Source organism: Tursiops truncatus, chromosome 3 (genome assembly GCF_011762595.2).
Source record: "Tursiops truncatus isolate mTurTru1 chromosome 3, mTurTru1.mat.Y, whole genome shotgun sequence".
Lineage (NCBI taxonomy): Eukaryota > Metazoa > Chordata > Mammalia > Artiodactyla > Delphinidae > Tursiops > Tursiops truncatus.
This window is the reverse complement of record NC_047036.1, coordinates 151246198-151273359: the sequence shown is the minus strand read 5'-3', so window position 1 is coordinate 151273359 and position 27162 is coordinate 151246198. Positions and strand designations below refer to the sequence as shown.

Here is a 27162-nt window from a genome sequence, read left to right as displayed (position 1 = left end):
GGCTACAAGCAGACGGGGGTGGAGCAACATGATATCTTATTATGTTCAGGGAGGGGTAGGTATAATTTGGGGGTAACAAGGCTCTTCCAAGGTGACCCAGAAGAGTGGGGGCCCATGTGGGGCTCTGTGGCCAGGGTCCTGTGGCAGGGCCCCCATCACACGTCTGTGGTATTCAAGCCAGTGTTGGTGAAGGCCAGCTCCTCCTTCTGCTGTCCACGTGTGCCCACCTTCATTCCTGACAGCACTCTGTTCAGGGGCTCTGGATCCGGCTCCATCAGACTGTGCAGGGGCTCATTCTGTGGGAAGAGGGAGGGGAGGTGTGAGGCCAGGGCCAAGATGGGGTGATCTCCCCAGTCCTTAGGAGAGTGGGTGGCCCTCCAAGCCCACGACCAGATGGCTCCTTGGCTGGGGCCTCAGTTTCCTGACTCTGTCCCAGAAGGGGCCATGGATACTGGCGGTACAGATGGGCTCAGGTGAAGGGGAGGGCCTAGGGGGTCTACTCTGGCCTTTGCCCACCCATGGACATGGTGGCATTTGGGTGTTCTGCCCAGTCCTGAACGATGCCAGGCCCTGTGTCCTGTGCCAAGGAGTCAGTCCAGCACAGTTCCTGTCACCTGTACCTCACGGCAGGCACCGTGCTGGGCACAACCATCCATCACCTGAGGTACCCACAGGACCCCCAAGGGAGGGATCATGTCCTCCACTTTACAGATGTGGAAATTGAGGCTCGGAGCGCTCTCTGGCCAGGAAGGGACAGAGCGGTGTTTGGACCGCTGGTCTTGCTGGCTCTAAAGCCTGTCCATGGCTCAGCGCTGCTCCTGGTTGAGTTTGGCAGGTCCTTCTGCCACCCCAGAGGGACATGTCACACCCAGGATCCCGCCTGCAGGCCATCATGGCACACACTCTCTCGTCTCCTGCCTTTCCTCTTACCCCTCCCCATGTGATGTGTCACACCTTCACAAGAATCCCTCCTGTGGACCAGCCAGGCCCCAAGACTCAGCTACTCCACCACGTAGACACCCACGGGGACAGAGCCTCCACCACCTCCACCCTCCCCAGGGCACACTAAGGGCTTTTTCCAGACTGGGACTGTTCCAGTCCCTGGTAAACAGTGGAACACATGAGGGGCCCCAGGAGGGACTAAACGTTGTGCCTGAGCTTCCCAGAGCCCTCCACACAGATCCCCAGTGGGAGCAGTTGGCGCAGTACAGCCCAGGAAGTGCAGCCTGGCCCGGGAGACAGGATACCTGGGTTCTGGGCTGCCCTGGCCTTGCAAGCTTTCTGACCTTGGGCAGCTCAGCACCCCTCCCTGGCCTTGGTTGCTTGAAAAGTTTGGATTGGATGGGCCCTCAGATCTCACAGACCTTCCACACAAACATTTACGGAAGTCTTAGGTGAGTCAGGGCACAAAGGGATCTGTGGAAGGAAGCCCCACCTGCGTTCCCCACCCAGAGACCCCAAGGCCCACCTTCCACTGCAGGAGTTGGGGTGGAGCCTCGGGCAGCTTCTCAGAAACTGAACAACCCCCTGCCGTTGCAGGATTGGCTCTTTCTTGGCTTTGAAGACTCTTAGCGGCCTGGCCCCCTCTCCGTTTCCAGACTCTCAGAGCTCCCTGAACCTCCTCAGCCCACAGGTCCAGCCCCACTGCTGGGGTTTCTGACCCCACTCCCCTCTGGGGGTCAGCTTTGGCCTCCACCAGGGCCTACCTGCTGGGTCACAAGCTCCAGCCCACAAGACTGTTCCCTTCTGCCTCAGTTCCCCCCAGATATGTTTATTGGAGTTTTTGCCCCAAACCGTCTTGAACCAGAGATGAGCCATCCACCCAGAGGCCTCCTGCACTGCCTGGCAGCCTGGACCACCATTGATGACCCCCATCCTTGGGGGTCCATTTGGAGGCCTCCATGTTACAGCCAGGTCCCTGGGCAGCATTCTGATATTTTAACACCCACGAGAGGCTTTGGTTGACCAAATCTTTCCAAGTAAGGGGTCCTCAAGGGAAAATAAGTCCTGACTCATGAGGAACAGCAAGGGACCCCCTGGAAGGGCAGGGCCCGGCTGAGGGCAGGACCCAAAGTAGGGTGGATAAGGTGAATGGTGGGTGGATATCCACCCCTACGCACGCATGCGCGCGTGTGCGCGCGCACACACACACACACACACACACACACACAGAACCGCAGACTATAAAAGCTCAGTGGGTCTTAGAGCTTCTACTCCAGTGGTGGTTTTCAGAGTGGGAAGGAGAGGGTAGTTCCTTCTGGTTCTGGCGTCCCATCCCCCATTCAGCCCTCTGATCTACTCTCCTACTTTCGTGGTTCTCACTCCTGCCTGCACATTAGAACCCCAGAAGCTTTAGCAGCACCTTCCTGCCCAGGCCCACCCCAGCTATCTGATCAGAATCTCTGAGCTGTGACCTGGCATCCTCAGGTCTAAAGAGCTCCCCACGTGATTTCAGTCAGCAGCCCAGGCTGCACAAATGCTTGGTCTAACTGAACCAACTAACCTATTGAATAAATGATGGTATTGTTGTTCATCTGAGCCTACCTTTGCTCCCTGGCTAGATTATGTTCATCTCTGGATCTCCTCCCCCCGCCCCACCAGCTTTTATATAAAGGATATAAAGGGAGGGAACCAGATTCCTGACCACTCGTTTTATGCCAGATCGTTTTCATACCCACTCTTATTTCATCCTCACAGGAGTCCTGCATATTTGGTGTTCTGATCCCCATTTATAGATGAGAAAACTGAGAACCAGAGGGAAGAATTCACCCACCCAGGGTCACAGTTAATGAGTAGAGGAGCAAGGATCGGGCCCCATTCCAAAGCTGTGGGGTTTCCCAGGGCCAGATGCAGACACACCCATGGCAGCAGGAGGTCCCTCGAGCTCTGTCCTGAAACCCACCCCTTCAGAGAAGAGCCCCAAGTCAGAAGCCCCAGGCACCAGCTCATCCCCCATCTTGCCTTGATTTCCTGCCTGCTATTTTCCAGATCCACAGAGTTGTCATCCAGGGAGTTGAGGCTGAAAGGGAGATAATGGAGCTCAGAGAGTTGGCAGGCCCAGCCCTCCCTGTCTCTGACCAACAGCTACCCCTGCCATCACCACCACCATCACCATCACTACCTCGACTGCCACCTCACCACCACTACCATCACCACCACCATTACCACCATTGCCATCACCACCATCATCACCACCACCACCATTACCACCACCATCACTGTCACCACTACCACCATCACCACCATCACCATTACCACCACCATCACTGTCACCACTACCACCACCACCACCACCATCACCATTACCACCACTGCCATCACCACCATCATCACCACCACCACCATCACCACTACCACCATCACCATCAGCACCATCACCATCACCATCATCACCATCACCACCATCACTGTCACCATCACCATTACCACCACCATGACTACCACTACAACCAGCACTGCTCACCTGACGTGGTCCAAGTCACTGGAGGAAGACTGGGACTCGAAGCCCAGGTCCTTGGTGGGGAGGTTCAGCACGGGATTGGCACTGGAAAGAAGGCCCAGTCAAGCGACCATGGGCCTCAACCACCCCATGGGGCCTCTTACCCATCCTTCGACCCCCACTTACCGCTCAGTGTTGTACACGTTAGTCCCGGGGATGGCAGAGACTGGGGGCATCACCCCTGCCGCTGTCTTCCGGGCCTCCTTGGAAGCCTTCATAGCCCGAAGTTTCCGGTGGTAGCTGGGGGAACATGGCGGGGGGGCATCACTATTTTCCCTGCACACCCACTGTGTGCCCAGTGCAGGCCCTGAGAGTGTGACTTCACAACAACCCCGGCAGGTGGGAGTGTTAGCTCCATTTTACAGTGGGTACAAGGAAGAACCAGAGAAGGGAAATGATTTGCTGAAGAACACGCAGCTGACCAGTGGCAAAGCCTAGAATCAAACCCAGATGTGGCTACTGGCTTCATATGTATTGGAAAGGTAAAAAGAAGCAGCATTTATTAAACATATAGTATGTGCCAGACAGCTTGCTCGGTATGAGATGCGCATGGTTCCCTTGAATGCTTTGAGGAATCTAGTGTCATGCCCATTCTGCAAATGAGGAAACTGAGGCTTGGGGAGGGGAGTTTAACGTACCCAAGAGGTCATAACGGGTCACCTGGGATTGAATACAGATGTACCTGACACCTAAACCCCAGGTCTTTCTACCCCTCAGATATCTTGGGTGGTGGGAGAGGCGAGGTTGAAGACACAGGGGGTGATGGGAGCAGCACCTCTTCTGGGTACACACGAGGACCGTGGTCATGATCACAATGACCAGCAGCAAAGCCACTCCCAATCCTATGATGGCGTTATGGAGCGTGTCCGGCAACTCTGACTCCTGGCTCCCCTGGGAGCCCTGGAGAAGAAGGATTGTGATGGGGGAGGATGTAGGGTCAACACCCCCCTCCTCACCCCCGCTGTTACCTCCACCCTGCCGGCACTCACCAGCACCACCAGCCCCAGCTGCAGCAGCTTGGTCAGGGAGTCCTGGTCATTCCGAATCATCCTGGCCACAGAGCCCCGCTCAGGCCCGAGGGACGTTGGCATCCCCCAGGCTTCCTGCTCACCCTCCTGCCCACCCCAAGGGCAGCCCCACTCACACACTCAGCTGATCAAGGGTCAAGGCTGACCCATTTGAGAAGACAAAGTAGGCATCGAGGTAGGAACGGGCTCGGGCCCTGGAATGGGGCAGAGGTGAAGCCAGCAGCGCAGAACCACCAGACAGGCAGGCCCCTCCTACTGCTGGTCCTCTCTTCTTCGCCCCAACCACCGGTCGTGTGGGCACTCACCGAGCCATGGATTCTACGTCCTGAATGTTCACAATGTAGACAGTAGTCCTGGTTGCCTGGACAAGAGCCCTGCAAAGGGGGCAGGTGTCACAGAGGGCTGGGGTAGGGGCCTTAGCCCAGGCCTGTGGCCAGGGCTGTGCCAGTGGAATTAGGGATTGTGTGAGGGGCACCACCTCTGGATAGCTCCATTGGCTAAGCAAGTTGCACTTCTGTGCAAATTAGACAAGGATGCCCCTTCCTCTGGGACTGGGTTTCCAGTTTAGCAAGCAGAGTGCCCTTGTGCAATGCACAGCCTTTGCAACTGTACATGGCAGCCCTATTTAGGCCTGTCTTTGCCCAGGCAACCATAGGCTTCTGGGGACAGGCAGAAAGGAAGTGCAAGTACAGGTACAGGTACAGGTACAGGGTCAAAGACAAGGACACTACCTAATGTACTGTGGTAACCTAAATGAGAGGGAAGTCCAAAAGGGAGGGGATATCTGTATGTGTATGGCTGATTCATTTTGTTGTGCAGTGGAGGCTAACACAACATTGTAAAGCAACCATACTCCAATAAAAATTAATTTTAAAAAAAGACAAGGACAAGGTCAAGTGTGGGTCAGGGACAGGGTTAAGAGATATGCCATCCAGGTTTCTGTCAGGGACGAGGCTCCCAGACCGTGTTTTTCCCTACAGGCCCCTCCCAGCTCCTCAGACCTACGCCTTAATCTCTTCCGTGTTGGCGCCCACCTCCTCCTTGCTCATGGAGAACTGCAGCCTCACACGGTAACTCTGGTCCACAGTGAAGAGCTACAGAAAGAGGGTAGGGGGAAGATGAGGCACAAGGGACCCAGGGGTTGGCAGAGGGCACTAGGAACTGAAGGCAGAACCCGACACTCACATTTAGGGTGATTTTGGCTTCCTGGGCAGGACCCTCAGATGGCCTGTCCTGGGCCTTGACCGTCACTTGGTAAGTTCCTTGGAGAGTGGAATCAAGGTTGGTCACCAGCCTATGGAAGGTAGGAGAGCAGAGCTCAGTCCTGAAACCCAAGCTGAAGTCTCCTTGGAACCTCCTGGTACACCTCCCAGGATGAGGAACTCACTGCCTTGAGGCCCTGCTTGGCTCCCCCCACCCCATCCAGGGGCTGCCCACAGTTACTCAATGTTGCCAATGAACACGCTGGCCTCCAAGGAAGTGGAGACATGGAAGAAGCCCTGGAAAGGGATCACGGCCCCATCCTTAGCGATGAAATCCACTTGGAGGATGGAGAACAGGATGGCCCCATTGTTCCCTGAGTCATTGTCTCTGGCCTAGGAGCAAGGGCGAACAACAACTGCGGACCAGGCCAGGCCAGGCACCCCTCCATCCCCAGCAGGAGTCTGAGGCTAGGGTGGCCTGGGAGGCTGGTCCCCATGACCTCTATCAGCCTTCCCCAGGCCACTGACCAAATGCTTTAAACAAACAGTGTTTGAACAAGTCCCTGCTTCTGGCGCCCCAGCTCAACAGGTCATTGCCCAAAGTCCCTCCCGTGTGGAAATCCCACCCTGCTCTCCCCCGCCCCCACCACTGCCACACACACACACACAAGCTCAGGGACACTCAGATTTCCTGGGCACCTACTGTGTGCCAGTCACCTTCCCTTAGATCCCTCGTTTCAGTGCTTGCTAACATGAGTACGAATTCCCCTAGTGGACCACAAAATGATGGGGGGAAAGGGCACAAGCAATTTTATTCATTCTAGTGCCTTTTAGAGAAGAATATAACCAACACACAGAGCTGTGAGTCCACTGACGTCACTTTTCAGGATGAGGCCAAAGCTGGTGTTTATGTTTCAAAAAGGAGTCAATTTAAAGAAAATTGTTCAAAGCCATGGCCAGACTCATGACATTAGAATGCAATTGGCTGAAGACTGGAAAACTGAATGTTTAAGCCTAGAAAGAACCTAGAGAGGGAGAATCACTATCTCCCTTTTATGGGAGAACGCTGGGGTTCTGAGAGAGACCCTGTCCTGCCCACAGGCACACACAGCTCTAAGTGGGGAGGGCCAGGCCCATCCATCTCCACACCTGTGCCCTTTCCTCAGCACAGGGCGTGACGCCCACATATAACCCATCTCTTAACCCTAAGGAGTTACTGCAAAGAACTGACAGCTCCTTGTCCAGGAGGGAAAGTGAGTTCCCGAAAGGTATGGCAGCTCCCCAGCTCAGTAAGAGGCCCAGCCAGGCCCAGGCCCCAGGGCTGTGTGGGAGGCCACACTACCCGCCCCCCCTGCATGGCATAGCTGCCACCCTCTAATAAACACATACAATGCCATAAAAATGGAAAGTATTTTTACAACTTTGCTCTGAAAATTATTTAATACGAGGAACTTGTTTAATTTACCGTTACTATGGTTTCTCTGTAATACTCCAGAATTCTGGTGTAATGAGAAAACCACTGCAAGTGATTTTTACGGTCATGAAATTTTTATGAATACTACATTTAACAGTTAATGGAGTTTAATCATATCAATTAAGCAGGTGTTCATTTCCATTCTGAGGTTTTCTTTTCATATGTCGGAGCCAATAGATTTTCTTTCTAGCGTTAAAACATTCTGGGGGCAGCTGAAGGACCTAAAGGCCTAGGCCCTGTGTCTCCTGGAGCTAATGTGAATGACAACATTTGGAGCCAAGGACTTACCTGGACAGAAGCCACCTGCTGGTTGGGTATCACAAGTTCTGGGATGATCACTACAGGTGTGGACAGGAAGAGGTCAGTGGGGTCAGGACCAGTGCCCAATTGGCCAAGTGCCGACCGTAAGCCCAGCTCAGGGCTCACCCCACCAAACCTGCCGTTAACCTCTCTACCACCAGAGACCCCCCATTACAACTACCCCTAAGCCGTTAGTTAGCAGGTCCTCCACCTCTCATTGTGCAGATGGGGAAACTGAAGCCCAGAGAAGGAGGGCCTGGCCCAGGGTCAGATGTGAGTTGGGACAGAGCTGGGGTGAAAACTCAGGTCTCCCCTCCTGTTGAAACCCTGAGGGAGAGGCAGGGTTGGAGGCCTTCTTCCCTTTCTAAGTGCACACCTGGGGTCTGAGGAGCATCTGTGGGAGTTGCCCAAAAGTAGTCCTGGCAGAGTACAGTGTGGGTGGGGAGGGAGGACCTTGCTGCTTACCAAAAGTCTTATTCTCAGGCAGAAAGTAGGGTGCATTGTCATTCACATCCTCGATGGTGATGGGGAGGCTTCCTAGGGGGGAAATGTTGGCTGGTCTTGGTGTCTAAGCAAAGACCTGACCCAGAAAGTCTCATCCTCAGTCTTGCTCCTAGCAGCCTCCCTCCCATGCATCACCCATGCTCAGTCCCCTCCCCTGCTCCTGACTCAGGATGCTGACTCAGTCTCCTCTGGCCTTCGTAGGAGGGAGCATCCCCCCCAGACCTCAGAGAGGAGAAGCAACTTGTCCAAAGTCACACAGCAAGAGCAGTGGGCCAAGACTGAGCCCAACCCAGGTATGTCCCACCCGACCATAACATTATTCTGACACTTACTAGCTGTGTAATCTAGATTATTGAACTGCCTCAGTTTCCTCATCTATAAAATTGGATAGGGACCACCTACCACATGGATTATGTGGCAATAAAATGAAGAAATGCTTGCAAGGTACCTAGCATAGATCTTGGCTGTCGTAAGGATTCAATATACGCTAGCTGTTAATATGATTGTTATTGCTACTTGGTGTCAGAGGTGGGATCTGAGTGCACATCTGGCTCTGAAGTATGCTCTTTCTTTTACGCTGCCTCACAACATAATAGCATTAATTAAGTGTTTACTATGTGCCAAACACTGCATGAAATGCTTTACATATATATTCTCATTTAATCTTCACAGCCAACCTACTACCCAGCTCCACTTGATAGATGGGGCTACTAAAGCTTGGGGAGGTGTCATGACCTTCCCAGTGGAACTGGTAAGGAGCTGGTAAGGGCTGGAGCCACAATTTGAATCCAGACCTTGCAGGCGCCAGTTCTTTCCCACAGCCCCTATGTTACAGCCTGCTGAGCCCTGCAGGCCAGGCTGCCTCACCATTGTCACTGTAGGCCTGGAAGCGGGGGTCCGTTGTGAGGTCATAGGCCCGCACAACCAGCGTGACCAGGTCACAGGTCTCATAGTCGATGACCTCACTCTGATGGACGAACACAGAGCCGTTGGCCAGCACAGAGAACCAGCCATGGCACAGACTGCCCACGTCGACCCCGGCCTTGGTACAGATGACGTTGACAAGCTGTACCTCCACCTGGGACATGGTGTCCCTGTCCTGAGCCACCACCTCAGCCACCATACCATGCTGCGAGCCATTCTCAGCCACACGGATGCCCCGGAGCGAGGTTGGGTCCAGGGTGGGTGGCACGTCATTCACGTCCTCCACATTCACGAGGACTTTTGCTGTGGCGTCATGTCCCTGGGGGTCTGGGCTCTCAGCACTCACTGTCAGATTGAAGAAGTCCTGTGTCTCATAGTCCAGGCTCACGTCCAAGGGCAGCCAGAGGTGGCCCTCTGCCAGCCCAGACCCCAGCACCAAGCCTCGGATCAAGAAGTTGTTGGCACCACCCCCTGATAGGCTGAAGCTGATGCGGTTGTTGGCTTCTGTCTGGTCTGCATCCCAGGCCTCCACCACGCCCACCAGCACTCCTGTGAATGAGGGGCAGAGTGTGGAGGGACCCCTGACCTGGCCACTGGGGGCATCCTCTCTCCTCACTCCCCTTGGGGGCCTGCCCTCGAAGGGGTTGTATAGCCTGGCCGAGGGAGGACTTACCTGGGTCCCTCTCCCTCACTGAGAAGGAATAGCTGGACTGGTTGAAGATGGGAAGATTATCATTGATGTCCTGCAGACAGAGGCAGTTCTGAGCCCAGGGAACTCAGGAGACCCCAGGTTCAGCATCCCCAGAGCCAGTCTGAGAAGCCCATACTTCCCCTGGCCCGAGGCCCAGACTCTCTGTCCAGGTCTCCTCAGACAGCACTGCCCGCTTCCTAGATGATGAAACAGGCTTCAAGCAGACAGAACTCGCCCAGACCCCACCCCTGGGGCTCAGAGGTCTGTGGCGGTACTCTGAAGTTTGGTGTACACTCTGTTTCCCTGTGCACCACTCAGAGCCGTCTTAGACCCTGCTCTTGGGAGGGATAGTTCTGAGTCCCCACCTGTGTCCCTGTCTGGCCCAGCTTGACTCCCCATCTCTCGGATTTATTGGGTTGGCCCCAATACCACCATGATCCCACAAAGGCCCAAGATTTCCCTGGTCCCCTCCTTTCTCCTGTCCCTCTTGCCCTCAGTCAACCCCAAGACACTCACTCTGTGCTCAGGTGGGGCTGGGCTGGGGGCACCTGCCAGGGCTTGACCTGGTCCTGTCCTGAGACGTCCGCTGTGCTCTGTTCTCGCCTTCCCTCTCCGGCCCTGGTCACCCCGCCCAGACAGGGTGCTGCCCCTGTTGTCCCAGCATCAGGCCAACTCTGCCTGTGCTTCCTCCCCTGATGCTGGTGCGTGCTGGGCACCCTTGGCTTTCCCAGTCCTTCCCCAGGATGGCCCAGAGGTGTCTGCTTTTGCTTTCAGCTTTTTCTAAATAATGGTAGAGAGAACATCTTTGAAAACTGAGCCCTCTCCCCCTTAACCAGATGTAATTTCTGATGGCAATTTCCCAGAAATGGCATTACTGCCTCCGTGCACATGGCCAACTGCGCTCTCAAGGTCGTCCTAACTCACAGGAGGGGCTAAGAGCACAGCTCTGAGTTCAGTCCAGCTCCACCTCTTCCTCACATGTGACTTTGACCTCTCTGGGCCTCAATATCTTCATCTGCAAGGTGGAGTGGTCCTCCCTACTCACAGAGCTCCTGGGTGTGAAAGGACTCTTCTCGCTCAGGAAATGCAATTTTGCTTTCTTCCTTCTCTGAGGCCTACTTCCACCCCAAGGACAGCTGGCAAGTCCTCATCCGACTTCTGTTTCTCTATTTTCCCTGAGGTCTCATTCTGATCCTTGTGGGAAAGCGGCACATCCCAACCCAGTGGGAAACAGGGCTGCTGTGTGGGGTGGTTCAGGCTGTGCACTGCACAACCCGAGGGGGCACCAACCACATTGTGGACATCGTAGAGGAAAGTGCCTGTGACCCAGTGGCGGCCTTAGAACCAGACAGACTGGATTCAAAATCCCATTCTGTGACCCGAGGCAGGCTACAGAACCTCTGTGTGCCTTAGTCCCTTGATCAATAAAATGGTGCTGAACAATCCCTCCCTTGCAGGACCAGGTATACACTGAGTGTATTCTCTGGGCTGGGCATTCTTTGAAACACTTTCCATTTTTTAACTCGTTTTATATTATTTTCATCCCCATTTTACAGATGAGGAACTTGAGAACACAGGGAAGTTGAGCGATTGCCTAAGACCACACAACAAATGAGCCAGGATTCTGACCCATCAGCTTGGCTCCAGAACTCTTTTACCCACCGCACTGCAAAGGGCAGAAATGTAACTTGAGTTGGGAGGATGGGGAGCTGGCCATCTGCTCAGGAGCCCCCCAGTACAGGGCTCATCCTGGACCCTGTCCCCGGCTGAGCCAGACCTTACCTCCACAGTGATGGTGACATTAACGTCAGTCCAGAGGGCAGGCTCGCCACAATCAGATACGCGCACGGTCAGCACGATGCGGCCCCCCAGGGTGGGGTTGATGGCCTCTCGGTCCAAGGGCCCCAGGTTTCTGAGGATCCCTTTGTCGGGGTCCACTGAGAAGTTGTGGCTGTAGGGGCTGCTCAGCAGGCTGAAGCGCAGAAGGCTGTGGTTGGTGCCTGGCTGGTCATCGTCGTGAGCCTGTGCAGGTAAGCAGGGTCGGGACGTCAGCCATCAGGTGCTCCCCGGCCCCAGCCCCTGCCCTGCAGTCTGGACTCTCCCTCCAGCGCTGGCCCATGAGGGCAGTAACTGGGCCTGAAGCCAGAGGGATGCTCCCCAATCTCCCAGTCTCAGTCTTGCATCTGAGAGGGCCAGACCAACAGCTTTCAAGAGCTTCTGAGGTCTGAAACATTGAGGTCACTCATTCATCCCACAAATGTTTACCTACCACATGCTCAGCCCTGTTCTAGGTACTGGGAATAGAGCCACGATCAAGACAGTTCCCTTATGGAGCTGATATTCTAGTGGGGAGGGAGGAGTGGGGGCAGTATAATATAGACAGTCAAAGTTTAAAATAAACAAAAATAAGTGTATGTGTGTGGACTTCCCTGGTGGCGCAGTGGTTAAGAATCCGCCTGCCAATGCAAGGGACACAGGTACGAGCCCCGGTCCGGGAAGATCCCACATGCCGCGGAGCAACTAAGCCCGTGCACCACAACTACTGAGCTTGTGCTCTGGAACCTGCGAGCCACACTACTGAAGCCTGCGCACCTAGAGCCTGTGCTTCTCAGCAAGAGAAGCCACTCGCTCATCGCAGCGAAGAGTAGCCCCCGCTCAACGCAATTACAGAAAAACTGCACGCAGCAGTGAAGACCCAACGCAGCCATAAATTTAATAAAAAAAAAAAAAAGTGGGGGGGGGGAATTCCCTGGTGGCCTAGTGGTTAGGATTCTGGGCTTACACTGCTGTAGCCCGGGTTCAACCCCTGGTTGGAGAACTGAGATCCCACAAGCCATGCGGCACAGCCAAATAAATAAATAAGTGTGAAGTCCAACAAGATTCTGACTTTCCCATGATGACTACTTCAGTGCTATATTTTTTTAAATAGCTGAAATTCTTCATCCAATCTGTGTGTGTGTGTGTGTGTGTGTGTGTGTGTGTGTGTTTCTGTCCTACCAAGGTTGTGAACACATGCTTAGTGTGCTTTTGGGGTGATCCAGCATGGAGAGCACAAGATGCTCTTCCCTGCCACCAGGCCTTTGCACATGCACATGAATGCCCTCTACACCTTGTCTGCTTGACTCCAGGTCAGACTGGTGCCTCCCCTGGTCCTCCACAACCCCTGTGCTACCTTCAGTACAGCACAAGTGACACCCTTGGATGATGGTCCGCCACCCTCCCTGAAGGCAGGAATTATGGTGAGTTCATCTCGGAGGACCCAGGGCCCAGCAAAGGGCCTGGTGCATAGTAGGTGCTCAGCAAACATGGCTTTGAATACAGAGCTAGGCTAGTCCCACTTGGATCCAATTCTTTCCCTTCCTCTCTGCCCACTGCCACCTTCAGGTTTTTGTTTCAGATCTGTTGGGATCGTGTTTATGAAATGAAAAACTCTGTCTGTTCATTCCTTGGCACTCTGAACTCAGGCCGGTTAATTCACCAAGCACTTCTCAGGCCTCACACTGGGCACCATGGTTCTGGCAGCAGATCTGAAATGCTCCTGCCCCAAAGAGCTCACAGACCAGGGTGAGGAGCACTGAGGTGCATGAAGGAAGGCCCAGGTTTCAGCACTGCCACTGACTGGCTGTATAACCACAGAAAAGTCACTTAACCTCTTTAAGCCTCAGTTTTCTCCTTCCGTGAAATGGGGAGCATTAGAGCACCTACTTTATAAGTTTGTCAAAAGATCAGAGATGGGAATGTACTCTGGAAACTACAAGCCCCAGAAAGACGGGAGGGCTCCACGGCCATGTGATTTTCATTCCGAGGACCTGGTTTCTCAATTCTCACAAGATCCCCTTACAGGTGACTCAGTGGAGAAGCTTCTGAAGGCCTCAGAATCAGAGGAGAAGCTTCTTTCCAGTGTTCCTCTGGAGCCAGTAGTGCGTTTTTATCTCACAGAGTCTGTGAACCTGACCACTGATCTCATTTCCATTTTTGCTTTGGCCATTAGGAAGCTCAGAACTGAGTATTCAGCCCGCTCTTAGCAACTGTATGGCTTCTACCTTTGTGCACTTTAAAAAAATACCATCCTTATTTTCTCTTTTTCCTTATTTCTTTTATCACACTTTTAAATCTAAGCCACCTCAAATCCTTTTTGGAATGAGGCAGGCGCCTGAATTTAAAAGAGCAATATGTTTTTGAGGGCTTGTTCTGTGCTAGGCCTTGTGCCGAGCACTTTACATCCGTTATGACCCTGGGAATAAGTACTGAGATTGTCTTCATTTTCCAAAGAAGAAACGGAGGCCCAGAGAGACTGAGTGACTTTCTAAGGACTACACAGCAGAGCCCAGATTCCAACCCAGGACCAGCAGGACTACAGAGGCAGGCCTGGTGCCGTGTGCCCCTCCCACCCATCAGCTACAGGCCGGCTCACACCTGGATGGTCACGGAGACATTGCCCTCCTCTTCCTGGACAAAGATGTTGTAGGAACCGCTGACCACGGGCTTGTTGTCATTGATGTCCAGCACAACGATCTGCAGCATGGTGGAGGACGACAGGTTCCCGCCGTCCGTGGCCAGCAGCGTGAGGTAGTACACGGCCTGCTTCTCCTGATCCAGCAGCTCACTGTTTCTCACCGTCACTGTCCCCGAGGCTGGATCCACCGCAAAGATGTCCACCCTGTGCAGGGTGGCCAGATGGAGCAAATAAAGATACAGGATGCCCACTTCAATTTGCATTTCAGATAAACAATGAAAAATATTTTAGGACGTCCCATGGAATATTTGCAACCTACTTATACTAAAAAAAAAACCCATTCAGGGCTTCCCTGGTGGCGCAGTGGTTGAGAGTCCGCCTGCCGATGCAGGGGATGCGGGTTCGTGCCCCGGTCTGGGAGGATCCCGCGTGCCGCGGAGCGGCTGGGCCCGTGGGCCATGGCCGCTGGGCCTGCGCGTCCGGAGCCTGTGCTCCACAGCGGGAGAGGCCACAATGGTGAGAGGCCCGCGTACCGCAAAAAAAAAAAAAAAAAAAAAAAAAAAAAAACCCATTCATTGTTTATCTGAAGTTGAAATGTAACTGGGTACCCTATATTTTATCTGACTCCTCTAGCCCTGCTGTGAGGCAGAGAGGTGAGCCTGGGTCCCCCTCGCCCACCTGCCCGCTGCCCACCCGGGTAACTTACCCATTCCCCGGAAGCAAGCTGTAGGTGATGCGGCCCCCCTCGCCCGTGTCTGGGTCGGAGGCCTGTGAGGCAGAGAGATAGATAATGGGACACTGAGCAGAAGCCACACCTGCTCTGTCAACCGTGCAGTTGACGAGGACAGGGCCGTCCTGCTTCCTGACCCAGAGGGAGAAGCCCCCGACTCACTCAGACTGACACATAGACATCACATACATGCGCACGCGCATACACACCTGCTGGCCCCCGCTGACATCAGATGATACAGGGACTCCAGCAGGGCCACAGCCCCAGGCCTGCCCATCTCCACATCTCTCCCAGCCCTGCCCAGCCCTGTCCGCCATCACTCACTTGGATGCTGTCGGTGACCACATAGCCGACCGCACTGTGCTCGGAGACACTGAGGTTGTACAGGTTGTGGGGGAATGTGGGCCTGTGATCATTAATGTCTCTAAGGTGGATGGTCACCAAGGCTACCGAGGAGCTTCTGCTGACCGAGTCAGTGGCCACGACCTGAGGACAGGGGAAGAGGCAGCGACATTGGGACTGGAGCACCCCATGGCCCGCTCTCCGTGGTGCCCCAGAATACCCCTCACCTGCACCAGCATCACCGTTTGTGTCTCGTAGTCCACCAGCGACGGTGCTCTCACCAGCACCTGCACATCCACTGAGCCCGCCGCCCGCTCCGGGGAGACGCTGAAGGCTTCAACATTAGGGCCCCGGAGGGATAGCAGGAAGGTGCCGTTGCTGCCCTGTAGACGTGGGCTGTATATTAGGGACCCCACTCCTGCAATGTACCCACCTGCATCTTTCTCCCAATCCCTGGCCACAGGTCCCAGGAGGATAGGCTAGTCACTAGTCCCTGTCAATGTGGGCTCATCAGAAGAAGACCTCCCCGAGGCCCCAGCCTGGGCTTCAGAGCCTGGAGACACACCCCTCACTCCCTTTGAGTCTTCCGTACCAGCCACCATGCACCACCCTCCACCACCCATACCAACACCAAATATCATCAATGTCCAACATCGGTCCATTATCCACACCCCCTCTACTCCACACCCCTCTCCAGTCAAGGCCAACCACCATCTCAACACACCCACCCATCCACCACTACCCAATATCACCCTCCAGTCGACATTTTGTACCAACTCATTATCACCAAATACTACCAAACACCATCCATGGTTATTCAGCATTCAATACTACCCAAATCACCCACCACTCAGTATCAACCTCCACCTAGGAATACTGTCCAACTTGACAGCCACCCAGACCACACTGTGCTCAAAACTGCCCACATCCCCCAATACCCAGTACTATCCCAGCACCCCGCAACTTCACCATCCACACATCACTACCCCCTCTACTCAACACCGCCAAAACTTACATTCCACTCAACATTACCCAGCATCCAGGACCAACCTCCTCTCAGTGCTGCCTTTCTGTTCCCCGCCACGTAGCACCACCCTGAACACAAGACTACCAGCCAGCTCAACATCACTCAGCAGTTCCAAGTGTCACCCAACAACTCCGACCACCGCTCATGGTCAGCACCACTGTTGCCCACTGCCCACTGCCCCACCGAGCACTGTGGTGCTGCACTCTGCTGGTCACTCGCCACTTCCCTCCTCCAACGATCTCCCAACCATCACTTCCACCCATGCCGCGCATGGTCTGGGTGCCCCTGCCTTGTCTGGGTCGTAGACCACCATGGTTAGGTCATCGATGGGGATGCGGGTGGAGGCGTGCTCGTCCACGTAGCCAGTGAAGTTGACTTGAGCCTCTTGGGGGGTGAAGGTGCAGGTTGGGAGGCTGCAGTTGTAAAACTCAGGTTTGTGGTCATTGACGTCTGTCACTCTCAGCTTGACCCATATGCTCACCTTGGCCTCCTGCCCATAGACGTTGGGGTGTATCTCGGTGGCCTGAGAGCAGAGCAGAGGCCGAGAGGCAGAGATCAGAAAACCAGAATTCAGAGAGAGCTGAGATCAAAGGTCAGAGTTTAGAAAGTCAGGGTACAAAGTGGGCAGTGGCCCTCTCACTCACCATGACCTGCACCTGCACCTCCTCATCCTCCTCCAGCAGCTGCTCTCTGTCCAGGGAACCGTTGACCCTGATCACCCCGTCTGGCCCAATGTCAAACCAGCCAGGCCTTGTGGAGTCTGGGAAAAGGCAGCAGGAGCAGCTACTTCCAGTGGCTCTGACGGAGCCCCCACCCCTTCCCTTGCCTCAGCCCCAGCCTGGGGACACCCCATTCTCACTGGAGATGCTGTAGATCACAGGGTCATTGATGCCTCTGTCGCCATCCATGGCCTCCACCTTCAGCACCGAGGTTCCCTGCAAGAAGGCATGGTCAGTGGCCAGACCCTTTCCCCACCTCTTGTCTCCACCCAGACCCCTCCAGTTCCCTGGCACACCTGGGGTGCATCCTCAGGCACAGAGGCCGAGTAAAACTCCCTGACAAACTGGGGGTCCAGGTCTGGCTGATCGATTACAGAGATGGACACGAAGACAGGCGAGGAGCACTGGACGACGATGCTGTTGTTGTACTCGCCGCCCGAGTCCTGCCGGGAGATGGGTCTCCATGAAGCCGGGGCTTCGGGTGCCGATGCCCCTGACCCCGCCTGCGCCTGCACTCACACAGGCCTTCAGCTCCAGCTGATAGAAGGCACTTTTGTTGTTGTAGCTGAGGCTGCCGTTGAGGATGATGGAGCCGTTGGGCAGGATCCCAAAGAGGTACTCACTGCTGTCCGTGCTAGGGATGACCTGAGGCAGAGCACAGTCAGGCCAGGCTCCCCCGGACAGCCCTGCCCCCAGGACCTGCTCTGAGAGACCTGGGGTCGAATCCTGGCTCTGCTCTCGACCTCACCGGGTCACTTAACCTCTCTGAGCCTGGGAAATGGGCTAGATATCGCCTCAGTGGGACGAAAACAGGGTCAAGTGAGCTAAGGTAGGTTCCAGGCATGTAGTGGGCGCTCAGTGATGGGGGCCGTGGCTAGCCAATGTGTCTTCGTGAAACTGGGGTCACACCCGCCACTGTCTGTGTGACCTTGGACAAGACCCTGGACCTCTCTGAGCCTTGATTTCCTCTTCTTTGAAGCCAGGATTGCCGCAGCCACCAGGTGGTGTGACGCTAACCGCGCGCAGACACAGACAGTGCCCCAGGCGAGAGGGTGGGAAGGAGAGTCCGGTCTGCAGCAGGCACCCTCCTTAGGCGGCTGGGCCAAATGAGGTCCAGAGGGGGGCCAGAGGAAGGCGTGGGGACCAGGGCTGGGCCGTCGCAGAGCCCCTGCTCCGCAAGGTCCCTGCAGGTTGTGTGGGAGATGCTGCCCCCTGGCGGCCATGAGGAGAGGTGGCGCCCACACTCCCACGTGGACCCGCACACACTTACCTTCTCTATGGAGTACACCACGGCGCCTCCGGCCCCCGTGTCTTTGTCCTTGGCCAGCACAGAGAACACCAGGGAGCCAACCGGCAGGGTCTGTAACAAGGGTTTTGTCACCTCTGAGCTCCAACACATCTCCTCCATGCCCAAGCACATCATGCCCCCTCCTGGAGTTTCAGTGCCCCCAGCTGTACCACAGGGATAGCGATGGACCTTCCAGAACCTGAAACCCAGCATTCCACAGATGTCCCCCTTTCCTTCCCACCTGGGCTGGGCTTCTCGGGGCATCTGGATAGAGGCAGGGAGCAGAGTTCCCCCTTCTCCTCTCCCCACACAGCCTCCCTGAAACCTGAGCTGGCTTCTGATTTGCAGCGCCCCTCAGGACCACCATGAGTGACCATTCCAGAACTCAGGTTGTGCCACTCCCCTGCTTAAACAGCCCTGTGTGTTCTCTGTAGCGTCCAGCGGTAGGTTCCACACAGCACCTCGCAGAGCTGGAAGGTTCTTTTGGGAGGCTTTTCCTCTAGGACCTGTCCACACCCTCACTGTTTCTTCACGGTGGCCAAAAAGATCTTTGAAAATCCTGAACCAGGCCACATCAGTCTCGTGCTCAAAACCAACAAGTGGTTCCCGCATTCTGCCCAGAATACGGTCCAGACTGCCTCCATGGCCCTCCAGGTTCAGGCCACTGCCCACTTCTCTGACTTTACCTTCTCCTCAGCCTCCTCCCCCCACACACATGAGCTTCCTGGCTATGCCTACAGCACTCCAGGCTGATTCCCACCTCAGAGCCTTTGCAGCTGCTGTTCCCTGCCTGGAATATCCTTTTCCTGGAGCAGCCCATGCTGGCTCCTCAACATTTAGTTCTGCTCAGATGTCACCTACCCAGAGAAGATTTTCCTGACTGGCTCAACTTAAAGCAGGCCCCTCCCCAGTCATGTTTTATGCTCTTCATAGAGCTCATCACCATCTGAAATAATCCTGTTTATTTAATGTTTTGTTGATTAAATGTTTTGTTGTCTGTGCTCTTCATTACAATGTGAGCTAGCGAGGGTGGCGACCAAGTCTGTCTTCACTGGATATCCTCAGCACCAAGGACAGTGCCAGACACACAGTAGGCGCTCAATCAGAGCCTGTTGAAGGGCTGTCTGAACCTCACCAGCCTCAGGTCTGGCCTGGGGGAGGGGGACCCACACCTGTCAGGACTTTGAAGCCACGTAGTAATGAAGATTCAGGAGTGGTGTTGTGTTTGCTGCCCTGGAACCACTGGGAAACCTCCTCCCTGCCTATGCAGTTCAAGTGGGGCTGCTCCTCTTGCTAGAGGGGAAAGCACATGATGCAGACCTAGACAATTGGAGCATTCCATACTCCTCAACTGATGGGCACCTGACCCAAAATGGGCCAATGAGAGTCAGTCCTGGGGGTTTGGCTGGGACCATTGAGAAAGAGACAGTCTGTGTTGCAATTGCAAAGCCGGTGGGATGTGAGCCTGGAGCTGCTGGGGGACACTTTTATCACCATAAGGGAGAACTGCTCGCCCCACCCCAGGATGATGGCAACACGAGAAGCAGAGCTTCTAGGTAGAGAGAAATCTCTTCTTGATGACATGGCTTGAGTACCTGGATCCAGCCATGCCTGAAGTCAGATATACTGTTAAATTTTTCAGAAACATGAGAAAATCAATTCCTTTCCCCCCACCACCCCTGACTATCATAACTTAAAGAATTCCAATCCAGTCTGATAGATTGCAAAATGTTGCTGTAACTATGGTATGTGGGGTTACATGCAACCCCCTGAATTTGGTTCATCAAGCTGCCCTTTCTAGGAGGTGCACTTCCCAATCTTGGATGCCCTGCTGTCTATCTCTGGTCCTTCCCACTCTGAGCAGATCTGTGGGATGTCTGCATCCTACACACACACCCCGTTAAGGCAGATGTTACCTCATTGATTCTGGTGGAGTAGTCTGTGTTCTGGAAAACGGGTGCGTTGTCATTTCTGTCCTCCACGATCACCACCATTTCCTTCCGCACCTGCAAGTGAGAAAGCCCAGGTGAGCCCAGAAAACGTGGGAGCTTGAGAAAACAAATTCAGGAGTATCAGGACGGGAGTGCAAGTTGGTATAGCTTCTCAGGAGAACAATCAGGTGGTGTCTGGGGTGACTTTTTTTAATACATCTTTATTGAAGTATAATTGCTTCACAATGCTGTGTTAGTTTCTGTTGTACAACAAAGTGAATCAGCCATATGCATATATATACCCCCATATCCCCTCTCTCTTGAGCCTCCCTCCCACCCTCCCTATCCCACCCTTCTAGGTCGTCGCAACGCACCGAGCTGATCTCCCTGTGCTATGCAGCAGCTTCCCACTAGTTATCTATGTCACATTTGGTAATGTATATATGTTGATGCTACTCTCACTTTGCCCCAGCTTCCCCCTCTCCCGTCTGTGTTTATCTGATACCATTTCAAAGGCCAGAAAAGTTGCAAGTACGGTACAAAGAATTCCTGATACTCTTCATCCAGATTTACCCCTTATTTAGTTTTTCTCTCCACAGATTTACTGAACCATTTGGAGAGTATGTTGTGGAAATCATTAGGTCATTAAAAAAAAATCTAAAATGTCCTATTACAAGAATGTTCCTTTTAGCTTTGTTAGCCATAGCGTAAAGCTGTGAACAACCTAAGTGTTGAGGAGACCAGCTGAGCACCATGGAGCTTATAGTCCCCACACTGGGCTATAGACATACAGGAAACAGGAGACTCATGTGCAGACACAGAAGGGACCCCAAAGCCGATTGTTGTTTTCTGGCTGCACCCTGTGGCATGCAGAACATCCCTGACCAGGGATCGAACCCGGGCTCCCTGTAGCGGAAACACAGAGTCTTAACCACTGGACCACCAGGGAAGTCTTCCAAAGCTGATTGTCAAGTCATCAAGGCAGTTCAAGACCATATATGCAGTAGGATCCCACTTGGATTTCAGAAAACGCACCCAAAACTACCATCTCTCTTCCGTGGATGCATATATCCATGTCAGTGTTTAGCGATGGATAGAAAAGAACACGGTGATGGCAGACACTTCAGGTGGGAGTGGGCTGGGAAGTGTTGCCCAAGGGGACTTGAGCTCTATCTGCACTTTTAAAACTGTTTACAAAGAGAAAATATTTATGAATATCCAAGTCATTAAAATGATTTTTTTAACGGATAGGGTTTGGGGAATAGGTTATAAAGACAAAACCCCCAACTTTCACAGACACAAGACACAGCTGCATAAGTGTGTTATTGAGAAACATGAACACTGAGACCAACCCATCAGCCAAAGGGGTTGAAAGTGATGACCTCAGTGGAGAGAGGGTAGGGAGGTATTTGGCACTTGTTTTTTTATTAATAAGTATATTAATACAAGTTAATAATGTAATTGGGACTTCCCTGGTGGTCCAGTGGTAAAGAATCCACCTTACAATGCAAGGGACGTGGGTTCAATCCCTGGTCAGGGAACTAAGATCCCACATGCCACGGGGCTACTAAGCCCATGCGCCACAACTACTGAGCTCGCGCCTCAACTAGAGCCCACCTGCTGCAAACTACAGCGCACATGTGTTCTGTAACCCATGCGCCACAACTAGAGAGAAGCCCACACGCCACAACGAATAGCTCGCGTGCCTCAGTGAAGATCCTGCGTGCTGCAACTAACACCCAACGCAGTCAAAAGTAAATAAAAAATAGTACATAAATCTTTTAAAAAATAATAATGTAATTAATGATATACAATAGATATACAAAGTACACAAAAGATAAACCATATATTTGTATAAATTAATATAAATTATAATAAATACTAAAATCTTGGCTAATATTGCATGACGAAAAATGGAGAAGTATAATTTCAATAAAAATAAACATTCAATTCATTTTTTGTTAGCTGGGGCTCTCTCTGCTTATTTGCGGTGGGCAGTTAGCGGTGGGCCCTCAGTCCCCTGCTCTCTAATCCCTGGACCTCCCTTCCGGGCCCACTTCTGACTCACTGGATTATTGTGACCGTCGCTCACAGAGATGTCGATGGAAAACAAGTAGAGTGTCTGCAGTGGGCAGAGAGAAGGGAAACAAGGTAAGCCCTGTTCGGGTGCCCACCAGAGCCCTCCCTACCTCCCCAATCCCGCACGAGGCCTTCTCAGATTGCTTCCCTTTACCTCATAGTCCAGAAGGTTGGCCAGCTTCACTTCCCCAGTATTCGGGGTGACATTAAAGAAGTAGGCATAGGAGCCACTAATCCTATAGGTCAGAGGGTCATTTTCCTGGTCCTGAGCTATCAGCCAGAAGACCTCAGTACCTGCAGACGGGACAGGGAATGCACAGGGCCCACGGCCACCTAGTTCAATGCTGGCCTGGCCAAGCTGCCCACGAGGCCCACAAGAATGTCAAACTTCTTTTAAAATTAGAAGGGCCAAGACATGGAAACAACCTAAATGTCTATCAATGGATGAATGGGTAAAGAAGATGTGGTATACATGTACAATGGAATATTTTCAGCCTTGAAAAAAGAATGAAATCTTTCCATTTGTGACAACATGGATGGACATAGAGGGAATTCTGCTAAGAGAAATAAGTCAAAGGAAAACAAATACTGTATGATCTCACTTACATGTGGGATCTAAAAACAAAAAACCAAGATCATAGATACAGAGAAGATTGGTGGTTGCCAGAGGTGGGGTGCGGAGGACTGAGAAATGGGTGAAGAGGGTCAAAAGGTACACATATCCAGTTATAAAATAAATAAGTCCTGGGGATGTAATGTACAGCATGGTGACTAGAGTTAACAATACTGTATTGGGTATTTGAAAATTATTAAGAGATGAGGTCTTAAAAGCTCTCATCCCAAGGGAAAAAAAAAAGCCATCTGTAACTATGTGTGGTAACATATGTTAACTAGACTTATTGTGGTGATCATTTTGAAATATATACAAATATATCATTATGTTGTACACCTGAAACTAATATAATATTGTATGTCAATTATACCTCATTTTTTCAAACGGTAAAAAAAAAAATCAAAAGGAATAAATGATTATAATCTAGCCCTCAGGATATTTGTCTTTATGCCAATGCAGTATATTAAAGTATATTTTGAATGTATTTTTCTGGAGGGAGAGGCCTACAAAAACAAAAGTGCCAGAACAGTGACATGGTGGTGGGGCCCAGCACCCAGCCTGAGAGTCTCAGAGAACCAGCGTGCCCCCACCCTTGCCCACGACAGCCTTGCAGGGACAGTCTGGGCAGCACATCTGGAGTCTGCTCTTCTTTGACCAAATAGTTCTGGCTCCTCCAGAAACTCCTTAGAAAGCTTGGTCCCTTCCCACCCAGGCCCCCTCCTCCAGGAAGACCATCGGGCTAGAAAGCTGTTAGTATCTACAGTATGTTTCCTCTGTTGTGAGACACACTGTCAATTTAATGACTGCTGGGGTGGGGAGTCACTCTGTGTTAACTGACTATCTCAAATATAAGACACATCCTGATTCAAAAATGTCAAAATGTAAACTGATATGGCCCTTATACCCACACCCATGGGAAGTGAGTGGGGATGTGTAAATCCTTCTCTGTAAACATGTGTTCATGGACACAGAAAGAAGGATCAGGGAGAAAAAGCTTTTTTAAAAGTCTGTCTGAAAAAGAATTAACTGTAACAAATAAATCAATAAGAGCTACAGAAATAAAAGACATATATTAGGTGTCTGTCTTTAAACTCAAATTTGACGTATTTTAAAACGTCTGCCTGACAAAACTAAACTATTATACAGTGTGAGTGTGAAGTAAACAGGTCTTCTGCAGGAGAGAAAGGACAGGGAGTGACTAGAAGGGCAGAGAGGGGGTCGGTGTGCTTCCATGTATATATATTATACCTCAAAATAAAAGGTCTAAACAACATTTTTTAAAAACCTGACTGAAAATGCTTTCTCATCCAAAGAGAGCCATACAATTCATCTCAGAAAGGAAGAAATTGCTCTTCGGATTAAGAAAGCCCAGAGGGGGGCCCTGTGGTTATCGAAGAAAAGACTCTCATTTGGTCTGCCTGAGATCAGACTTGACATTAAAGGGTCACCCAAGAGAATGGAGATCTTGAGGACATTTGGGTTACATATGTTTGTGACATTTGTTTGAAGGTGTGTGTGTGTTTATCCACGACCAAACAGCTATGAAAATATACATAAAATATCATTAACGTGTATATACTACTTGTCTGTTGTATTCACAGATATCAAATAGTTTGACCTCAGCCCAGTCCTCCAGGGAGGATTGTGCCAACTCAGAATGTAATGAGACTATCACCTCCCTCATCCTGGGATCTAAACCTTTATTAATATAACCCTTAGTAGATTTTGCTGTCCTGGCAACCACATGCAAATGGATGTGGCTTTCGTGGCTCTGAAGCCCATCGCCCACCCTTTCTTCATGTACCTAGACCTGGGTTTCTGGATTCCAAGGCAGACTTTGGATTTCACCTTTGATGCAGTCTCTTGCTTCATCTAGTAGATTTAGATATTTGGGGACCCAATTCTGACACTGCAACAAAGACTGTAAATTGTCCCCCAGTATTCACAGCCCCCTTTCTCTCAGACTAATAGAACCCCAGATTTTGAGCTGTGCACATGGCTAAATAAAATAAAGACCTCATTTCTCCAGTTCCTTTGCAGCTAGGGCATGTGGCTACGTTCTGGCTAATGAGATATGAGCAGAAGTAACATGTGTAAAACCTGGAGCCCTGTCCCTAGGAGAAAGAAATGGGCCCTCTTGGCCCTTCCTTGCCCCCAGCTCTCACTGGAATAGGGCGTGACATGAGCCATCTAGGACCATGTGGATGAGGGCCAGGCCCTAGGGGAGGCAGAACCTGGAAATGGAAGGAGGGTGCCTGATGCCAGAAGCATAGGGCACAGAACAGCCTGATGGAACAGATCCTCTGACAGCCCTGGGCTCACTGCTCTAGATGACTATGTAAGAGAATAGGAAACTTTGACCTTGTTGACAGCTCTGTTATTTGGGGTCTGTTATGTGCAGCTGACCCTGTATCCCAATGAATACAGTCATCTATCATTTCAGCTTCTTCAACCCCCATCCTGCCTTCTGGGAATTTGGCATCCAGTCCCTGTGGCTTCATCCAAAACAATGTTTCATGAACATCATTCACTCCTGTACACTGCCAAGATCATTACCACATCCACGTCTCGTTCTTTATGACCCTCCTTTTAACTGACTTACTGTTTCATGTAAATACATTTATTTTAAAAGCAAACTAGATGGCTACTGGACGTAGAAAACTCATCTCACTCGCCATAGAGGGAAGGTAACTCTACAAACGAAGACAGCAAAAGTATCAATTTCTGGTGAGATGTGTGCATGAAAGGCTCTGAGCCTAAAGCCTGCTCTCTTTCTGTCTGAAAAAAAAAAATAGCAGAGGAGGAAGAGAGATGAACAAGTGAGAGAGGTAGAAGAGAAATAATGTACCAAATGGATACTTTCTCTCTTGGGAAATCAGAAAGACTGAAAGAGATGGGAAATGCGAGGAATGTTCTCTTGGGGTGAGTCTTGATTATTTGGTGCTGTGTGAGGGCCCTCGACCCAAAAGCTGCAAAGGAGAAAACAAACTTCTGGAAAAAACTTCCTTCAGGCCACCTTTGCCCCATGACAAGCCGTGGAGCTGCAGGGATGGCAAGCAAGCCCACAGGGGAGCCCCTGGGGCCCTCTTGTGGGTAAGCGTTTGGTGCAGTCTGGGCACAGGGACAGTTACTCACCCACTGGTAGGTCCTCGGGCAGGGTCACTAATGACATGTTGGACAGGAATGTTGGGGCCGCGTTGGCTGACACTGTAGGGACACAGAGTGTTGGAACATCTGGACACCTCCATAAAGACACCCCCATCTGCCCCTGTGGGAGCCCACACCAGTCCCACTGGCCAATTTTCAGTCCAGCTCACCGGCCCAGGACTGGATTCCTCTCCAGGCCTCCCCAGAGCAGCCAAGCCCAGGGCTGGGCCATAGGAGTTGGGTGCTTGCTGATGAAGCAGCATCCCACCCTTCTGGAGGGTTCTGCTGAGGATCCCCAGGTTAGTGATGCCCTGGTGGGGGAGGGGAGGTACCCACCAGACACCATGAGGGCAGGAAGCAAGAAGCAGGACAGCCACGGCCACACCATCACGTCTGGAGGGACCTGGGGGAAGAGGCATCAGGGGAGGGGCACATGAACCCAGGCCTCCCTCCTCTGGTGGACCCTGATCAGTCGGGTCTGAACCCGGCCAACTCACCTCCATCACACAAAAAAAAGTCTGCCCATTTGCCAGATGTTCCAGGGGATAGAGAGTTGGGAGGCATGGCAGGGAGGGGCAGGGTAGCTGAGCCTGATCTAGAGCCCCAGCCTGAGACTGACCCTGAACTTGACCCCAGGGTTCAGTGCCCACTCTGTAGCAGGCACGGATCCAAGTATATTACGTGCATAATCTCTTTATTCTTACAACTAGGTGGCTGCTAAGGGGCTTGCCTGAGGCCACACAGAGAGTCAATGGCAAGCCCATGCTCTGAAAACAGGTCTTTTGAACTCCAGAATTCATTCCCTCAACCACTGCACTAACCTGCCTGTTTAGAGTCCAAGCTAATAGCATCCTTCAAAATCAGGGGCCTGGAGAGGGACTATGACTTGTCCAGGACCATCCAGAGCCTCTGTGGGGGGGCTCGGTCCTTTGTCCCACTTGCTGACACAATTAATAGCTGCCTTTGCATCCTTTCTCAAAGTGTACTCCATGGAACCCCAGCCCTGTAAGATGTCCCATAACAGAAGGGTTCCCTGGTCAAGTCAGTTTGGGAAGGGCTTTGTGCTCCTCTTGCTGATTGACAGCTGGGCAGGAACGCTTGGAAAACCTTGCCCTGCCCAGTCTTCTTGGTCATCTTACATTGCAAGCGATCCTTCATCTGGGAAAAGAGGGACTTTGATTCACTGTCATCGAGAGATACCTGAACCC

At 52.3% G+C, this 27162-nt stretch overlaps 1 protein-coding gene across 1 annotated transcript; it reads right to left on the bottom strand.

The window, feature by feature from the left end:
• Window positions 1–26: 26 nt before the first annotated feature.
• On the bottom strand, window positions 27–26342 carry CDHR2 (cadherin related family member 2). The gene is made up of 31 exons (XM_019943332.2): window positions 26291–26342; window positions 25943–26014; window positions 22349–22488; window positions 22200–22237; window positions 20101–20203; window positions 18167–18256; window positions 17416–17541; window positions 17193–17339; window positions 17037–17112; window positions 16822–16937; window positions 16467–16700; window positions 15378–15533; window positions 15133–15294; window positions 14785–14846; window positions 14039–14282; window positions 11405–11644; window positions 9605–9674; window positions 8875–9480; window positions 7969–8040; window positions 7492–7541; window positions 5971–6122; window positions 5713–5821; window positions 5533–5621; window positions 4833–4901; window positions 4644–4721; window positions 4489–4549; window positions 4275–4399; window positions 3626–3739; window positions 3464–3544; window positions 2961–3019; window positions 27–298 (listed from the first exon to the last, which is right to left on the bottom strand). Exons 1-31 carry the CDS (start codon window positions 26340–26342, stop codon window positions 156–158), a joined length of 3936 nt encoding a protein of 1311 aa, XP_019798891.2. The 3' UTR covers window positions 27–155.
• Window positions 26343–27162: the final 820 nt, after the last annotated feature.